The 8,155-nt window shown below is 32.6% G+C and overlaps 1 protein-coding gene across 2 annotated transcripts in view; it reads left to right on the top strand.

The window, feature by feature from the left end:
• Window positions 1-7,281: 7,281 nt before the first annotated feature.
• LOC108968107 (proline-rich protein 4-like) overlaps window positions 7,282-8,155 on the top strand; it is a 5,224-nt gene continuing 4,350 nt past the window's right edge. The window contains exons 1-2 of one of the 2 annotated variants that reach the window (XM_018931889.1): window positions 7,282-7,341; window positions 7,415-7,527. In XM_018931889.1, the coding sequence (XP_018787434.1) occupies window positions 7,516-7,527 (12 nt within the window). In that variant the 5' untranslated portion in view covers window positions 7,282-7,341; window positions 7,415-7,515. Of the gene's footprint in view, window positions 7,342-7,393; window positions 7,528-8,155 lie in introns of both variants that reach the window. The other variant, XM_018931890.1, reaches the window with a different exon arrangement.

The raw sequence follows: 8,155 nt of genomic DNA, 5'->3' as shown, positions 1-8,155 counted from the left end.
TATTTTAATATTATCTGGTTATTGAATGAATATTTTTTTCCATTATAACTTTGTTTTAGGCCAATAAATGGCGAAAACTTTATCATCTCATATTTTGATTTAGTAAGACCTCGAGAGAGTTGAGATATCAATGGCGGAATTTTTAAAATTTTTATATCAAAATTTCAGGATATATGGTTCCATTATGTACCTTTGATATACCATGTTATATTCCTGAAATATATAATGGATATTGATATAAGAAGATCTTAAAAATCCCTTTTTTTGTGACTAAAATTCATATTTATATTCACTTGACGTCTTCATTCCATATTGATTCTAAACTTAGATTTCTTACCAAATAATTTAGCTTCAGTCAACTTCAATCAGAGAAGAGTATTATAGATATTTCTCTCATTAAAGTTGGTTTATAAAACTAAAATTCCTTTTTTTTATTATTTCATTTTTGGCAGCATTTACTCATGATTTTTAGTTTACAAATTTCAACGACCTTCAGCAAACAAATATACAAAACTGATTTTTTGGCATTGAGCATGATAAATATTTCCTACAAATAAAGAAACATTTTTTTTATTTTATTTTTTTTTTTTTTTTTTTTTTTTTTGTTTGCAGAAATGTCATTCGATATCAATGAATGTCTTAATTGAGAACTAATTGCTCAATTAGTGCATGATGAAAATTATTACAACGAGTTGCTGGTAGAAGCATTTTGTTTGCAGAACACCATAAAATTTTCAATTACGAAATCAAAAAAATTATTAATGAATGTTTTCAGCTTCATTGTAAACCTGCAACAATATTACAATTGCAGAATAATTTTCGCTTAGAAATGGAAAAAAGGAAGACAAACACATTTCGGTTGCCACATCCAGAAAACACCTCCACTTTCGCTCCTCCATACATCATTGCCATGTCAATTAGCAGGTTTCTGAATTGAACGCCATATTCAATTTGTTATTAATGCAAGAGACACTCACAACCATCTAATAATAAAAACCAACATCAGCAGCATATTTACCACGATCGATAAAGACACGCACCGCACGCACCCAAACACACACTTTTCCGCCACACAAGCTACACGTCTTCAAACGCGCATCATCTTTAATGTAAACATTATTCATTCATTAGCGCCAACCTCTGCGGCCGCTTCGTTCAAACCTCAGGTGCTTAACAGCCGTCGAGTATGCCAACGGCAGATAGCAGCCTCCACAACAAAAACAAACGTGTGTGACGTGAACACTGTGCACCAGCTGTGTTTGCTCATCTCTCCGTCGCCTGCGATTTCTGCGCAAACACGAAAAAAATATCGGAATAATGTTGCGCCGCCTTGGATTGGGGAATTCTCTGCTAGAAATATATGAATATGTAATGTTTCGTCTTAATCATTTTATTTAACTCATTAAGTGTATTGATTTTAGCTCATCTACAAAGCTGATTTGCTGTGCCTATTACTTAGACTCCCGTTTGGATGAGTCACAAGTTTCGGTTTTTACGCGTGCTCTTAATTTATTTTGCTAGCGTCTATGTTTGCTTGATTGTTTGTTGTTTTCAGTTTTTGCTGATTTCTTTGCTTTTCGCAGCTCACTTGTGATGTAAATTTCTCCAGCTTCGCTGAACTTGAACTTGAATTGTGGTTTATTTTTACCCCTTTTATTTGTTTTTGTATGGAAAGTTGTGACGTTACATATGGACTCATAGAATAGGCAGATTGTAACTTAAAAATAAAATAAAATAGAAAATATTATTATGTTAGAAATTAAATTTTCCTCCCGTGATGGTATGACTGGGCTGTAATACAGTCAGGTTCAAAGTCGGACGGTGGGCTTGGCACCGCACACTTTTAGGTGAAAACACATATCTCGAGACCACCTTGACCAATTTCAAACAAATCAACCACAGCAAGATGCAGAGTATGAAATGTACGTATGTTAATGAACTTAGCCCTTCTTTACTTATTATTTTTAAATACCGTATCCCGCTTCCATCAAGATACACTGTTGGTCTCAGGTTTGACGAATCAGCATTTTTTTAAATAAATTTTTATATTCATGATTGTGAATGTTCTTCCTGTCCAAAATCATTTTTTATCTAAGTTTGAATCTTGTCCGAAAAAAGTTTGGTCATAGTTTATTGATTTGCGGAAAAATTAGCTATATTTAAGGCGCCACCACAGCCGAGAAAGTGATGTCGTGGTGTGGGGTGCCATCACTTTTAATGGAAGAACTGACCTTATTGTTATCGATCAGAAGTTGAATGGCGATCGCTTCAAAACATTGTTCGAGTCTGTATTTCGAAAATTAAGTGATCTCTTTAAATGAATTCCGCGGCGTTTTCAACAAAACTTTCGGGTAGTAAAGTCGTTTATTTCGTGTCAAAACGTGTATGTCACAACCTGGCCACCATATTCCACTGATTTTAATGTAATTGAAAGTGTTTGAGGCTCGCTAACACGAAAGAGGAACCAATACGAAGATATGGAAACATAAACCGCAACTTTTAAATGTGCTTGGGGCGAGATTTCCATGTTCTATATAGATTCCCTGTATCATTCTATGAAAGATCGGATATATGAAATTATTACTAACAAAAGCGGTAGTACCCACTACTGAAATTATTATTTTTTATTTCTAATAAATCAAATATTAACACGAACTAAAAATTTATGTAAAAAAAATACCTACTTTTATTTATAGACAACTTAAAAGCCTAAGTGCGTCTGGCACTTTTTTTGTACCTTTAAGAAAATGCTTGAAAAATACAATTTTGCTAAGTTTGAGTAATCATTTGAATATTATATTTAAAGTATCATTTAGTAGCCAATGTTCTTGCATATCAACTTTTTTTCAATCAACAGATGAGAGACATTACCAAGTCCAGTATACTGAAAAGGTTATGGGAGACTATATTTAGGGGTGAATAAGAGAAATTTCTACGGAACATGTCAGGAACAATAAAACAAAAGAGAAAACAACTGGAGGATCGTTATCATTTAATAAATATTAAGTCTGTACAATTTTGCACATTCTTATTAAGTTAAAATTTTCCAGTATTTTAATATAAGGTATACAAGTAATGAAAGTAATAAAAATAAAATGTGTACGTGAAGTATGTAGAGCCAGTACGAAAAATGCTCTGGACCTTTTTAATATTGAACAATGTTGGAGACTAAAAGAATATGATCTTAAATTTTTGTAAAATATTTTCCAATGTACTTCAGCACCATTGTGAGTAATAATGTAATTTTATTAAAGAGACCTCGTAAAAAAAACTGAACTGCCTAGAAGAGACAACGACGACAGCATTGCTTTATCAATAATAGAATTCCTTGGTTAACTATTTATTGTGTCATTCAGCGCTATATTAGCGTGTCAGTATTACTTTTAAATTTATGCGGTCTAAAAATAAATAAATTTGTGCATTTATAGCCACTGCAAATCAAACGTACTAGTTAACTATTTAATATACAGTACATATTATTTTTTCGAAATCAAGTTCTGCTGTCAACAACTTGATCCCAACAATCCAACTGACAATTTTTGCGCATTAAGTAAAAAGACTTAATACAAATTTGAAAGTGATATAACTTTGAAAGTTCTAGAACACTTAACATAGTTTTAATTCTTTTCCATTCTAAGTAAGCCAGCGGTGCTTCCCAAAAAGTGACACAAACATTCAAACATAAGAAAAAATTTGCACAAATATGACAAAAAATAGGCAAAGTTAAATAGAAGAACAAGCTACGATTAAATCAATTTCATATTTTTATATTTTAAAGCTCATGCAAAAGTTATAAAATATGAAATGAATTAATCAAGAGACTTGTAACAAACTGACAAAATATTTCGAATTATTCAAATAACCAACTACTTGCACGTACACACACCTTCGAATATGGAATTATTTGTAGTTAATAGAAAAACTTAAAAATTAATTCTGATTGAAGAAAAAACTCATAAAAATGATTTATACCAAAATGCGCAGAAACAATGGATTGAGAAAACACAAGAACGTTTAAAATTCTAAACCAAATGCAGAAAAAAAACCATTCTTGGGCAAGAAATATGTCTTGCAAAAATCAATCCCACAATAAGCTTAAAGCATAAATGAAAAACATTGAACTCAATTAACGACTTAGTGCCATTAAGAGAATAATTACGGCGAGTAAAGTGCTTGGATAAAGATATGTATGTAAGTGGAGCAAAGCTTAGCTAATTTTTACTCAAGCCAAGCGGATATACATATACTGCTGTATATAATATATATATTATATATCAATATATATACTACATATACATACATAGCTCTATATTTATTTATTTTGATACATAAGTATAAGCACTTTATATTTTTATAGAGCTTTTGAAATACTTTGCTGTGTGGCATATTGTGCGCAATGTATGCCGCGCATGCGCAGTGCAAGTTCATAGAATTTTATAACTCTTTTTCATTATTTTTTAATTGGTGATTTCAGTGCGGTTTTGCAATCGGTAAATTACATGTGCAAGTAAATGAAATTATTTTTTTTTCTATTTTTTTTCGCTTATATATTGATGCACACACACATTCACAGATATTCGATTCTGTAACACTTTGCAGGTGTACATTTGTTGTTATAAACACTAACTAAGTTTTTATGGCAAATTCTGCGCGTCAATGCAACCAGCGCTAGTGCAAGTCTGTGCTAGCTTATACTCTGCAGGCAGACCCACTTATACGCCGTTCAAATGAGTTTGTATTAACTAACCTAGTTTTTTGGCGTGCGCATGCATTTATGGCAAATTGCATAAATGCTTGTTTCCAGATGTCATTGGCTTGTGGAAAACAACTGAGAGCATTTTATTATGTGTTGTTGTTATTTTGCACTATTTCTCATAAATTTCATTTCTATTTTTATGTAGGTTTTTTTTTTTTTGTTTTGAGAAACTCACTTCTTAAATAGCTAAAATATATATATATGGATCTATATGAATTGCTGGAGAAGTGACAATTTCTAACGAACTACAATAAAATAAAGAACAAACACTTTTTTTAATAAAAGTGTGTTCAAAGGTCCGCAAAATATTTCTAAATATTTAAGCCACAAAATATTTATAAAAAGATTTGGAATCTCTCCTCTTTTCCAAAAGTATAAAAGTATTCTAAGCCAGCTTTAAATATTTGAAAGACTATAAGCGTCGAGCAACCTACACAGGGACTCTCCAGGAATTTGATTATTTGTATATACGAACTAGTCCGACAGTTCTGCTTATTTCTATCATTTATCAAGGAGCTATCAATTTGACGAAACGGCCGACTTTGGACCACTATAACATACACATAGCTGCCATGCAAAGTGTGCAATCGGGTTCAAGAGCTTGTATGGAAAACTTTTTCATTTGATGAGATATATTTACGAAATTTGGCACGGGTTATTGTCAAAGCCTATAATGTAATATCTTAAGGAACTGTTCAGATGGCATCACTTTAGCACATAGCTGCCATACAAACTGTACGATCGGAATCAAGTACTTGTATGGAAAAATTTTTCATTTAACGAGATATTTGCACAAAACTTGGAACAAATTATTGCTTGAGACTATAAAGCAATATTTTAAGAAATTGTTCAGATCGAGCCATTTTAGCACATAGCTGCCATATAAAATTGACGATTCGCATCAAGTGCTTGTAGGGAAAAATTTTTTATTTGACGAAATGTTTTCACGAAATTTGGCATTTGTTCTTGTCTAAAGCAATGGGATTACCTCCGAAAAATTGGCTCAGAACGTATTACTATAACATAGCTGTCATACAAAGGAACAAATCAAAATCAAGTTCTTTTAAAGATTTTTTTTTTCTTTTTTTTTTTGTATTTGTGAAGGGTATTATAGCATGGGCTCAACCAGAGCCCTTTGTTCTCCTGAAAACATCAGAATCACACAATACAAGAGTCATTTACCATATTCGAATAGGTTTGAAAGGATTTCTGAAGTAATTGTTCTTAGGACAGTTTGTTCACTAAATTCCAGTATCTTTCTATTTGTGAAAATACTGATGAAATCACAGACTTTCAGCTATTTTTGAAAAGTATAAAATCATTTTATGTTGTATTTAGAATCCATGTTTCAATCCTCTTCCTTTGAGAAGACGAAATTAGAAGCTTAAAATTGAAAAAAAAACTTTGAAAAAAAGCTAAAATAATTATGAAATATTTTAATAACAGTTGCTATTCACACTCTCTAACTTGTCTAAAAAACATCAACTACACGCTGTTAGAGAGCTATTAGAGGCTTAGCACTATTAAACATTTATTCAAGCTGTTAACACCAATTTATTTATGTTTATTTGCCATAGCATATCATCAACCAACAATTTTCCAATGAAACATTTTTATATAATATGTTTTCGATCCTTTGAATCCTTTATTATTTACAGTTAACAATTATTAGCAATTTTTATATTTATTTTCTAAAACAGATTATCTTATTTATAGTCAAAATACAGGTATCTGCTCGAGGAGTTAAAAATTTTATTGATTTGTTACAGTCAACCCTTTCACCGTTCAAGAAAAACTGCCACAAATTATTAAAGACCATAATTTTGGCGCCAAAGGAGCAACACCAACACATGCACACCAAGAAATAAACTGAAAATATCATTTATACATCTACACTGTACGTGTGAAGCGTGTGAGGCGCTCTCGCATGTACGAATAGAAAACCGAAAGCTCTGCTTACACACACAACTTTCATGGCGCACACGTACAGTGTGTATGAAACACTTTCGATTTCATTGCAACAACCCCGAGCATGCGCAAACACACACAGCGCGTGTATGTACACGAACTCAAGCTTTCGCGACGCTTTGACTTGGCGCTTACACTCACGCAAACGAGCAAACTCACAAATGCGCTCTCCAGCGTAGCCACCAACAGCATCGTACAAGTCTTTTACATGCGCTTAATTTCCATAACTTCACCATCGCAGGCAGCTAGCTGAGCATTTTTGATGCCTTTATATGCAGCCACCCCTCCCGCCCTGTCAGCTGGATGGACAACTGCTTCACGACCTTTGTTGTTGTTTCAATAATGGCAATAATAGCTAATTGCAAAAGTCTTCGTGAGTGGCACTAACGCTGTCGGCAATCATATGCAGAGCTCGCTTTGGCTGCTGCTGCTGCTGCTTCTGTTGCTGCCGTTGGTCGCATCCGTGCCTCTCCCTTCACGCCCGCTAATCGGACCGCCCGTCAACGCTTTGCGGTAGTTCTATAAGCGTGCGTCGGTATAAAAGCTTGTGGCGGCTGGTCAAAATTATTCAGTATCTGTTGTAGGTTCGTTGTTATTAGAACGACCTCAGCCTCCAAGTAATATATTTGACTTAAGCGCTTGCAATTAGCGTTTGTGATTTGCTAAAAGTATTTGTGTTTTTGATTTCAGATTCGTTTCATTTATTTAACTGAATACTTTTAAAAGACGAGCAAAGCAAGTGGTTAAAGCAGCGCTTTAGTTGTTGGTGATAATTAAATTTGTGAAGCAAGATGAAATCTCTGGTATGTTGTGTGAAAATTGAAGAAAATTAGAGAAATTTAAATGTAAGAAAACAGAATTTGAAACAGCTGTAAGAGACTCAAAGACTTGACGGTGCTGTATGAATATAAGAAAACTGTGCTGAGTGATTATTTTACACAAAAAATTGAATAAGCCAAGAAAAAGCGCAAATGCAGCTTGGAGACAGAAGTGGTGTTGAAAAATGTGCAACAAGTTTCAAGAGAATTTAGTTTCTGAAATGTTGGGTCATGCAATGAATATGATGGCATTTTTTAAATCAATATGACTGAATTAAATATTTTGTAATCATTTTTTTTTTTTTAATTTTTGTGTTAACTGTGAGTTCCAAGCAATTTGTAAAGCTTTATTTGTTAAAGTATGAATTTAAAAGCGGTTTTTGAATTGTCAAAAAAATTTTTCAAATATATACCATAAATTCAAAACATTTTGCAACTGCTGCATTTGTATTGTTTTGGACCTATGACAACATAAACACCTTTTGTCGCCTTTATTATAACCAAAAGCGATAAATAAAAACAAAATAATAGAAGATATAAAAAACTATTTAAAAATTACAATTTTTTCTACTATTTATAATAAATTCAAAAACTTTATTTTTTTCTACCTTAC

Source organism: Bactrocera latifrons, unplaced genomic scaffold (assembly GCF_001853355.1).
Source record: "Bactrocera latifrons isolate USDA-ARS-PBARC rearing strain unplaced genomic scaffold, ASM185335v1 scaffold_203, whole genome shotgun sequence".
In the NCBI taxonomy this organism is placed as follows: domain Eukaryota; kingdom Metazoa; phylum Arthropoda; class Insecta; order Diptera; family Tephritidae; genus Bactrocera; species Bactrocera latifrons.
The sequence above is the reverse complement of the archived record's forward strand: the minus strand, read 5'-3'. Positions and strand labels throughout refer to the sequence as shown.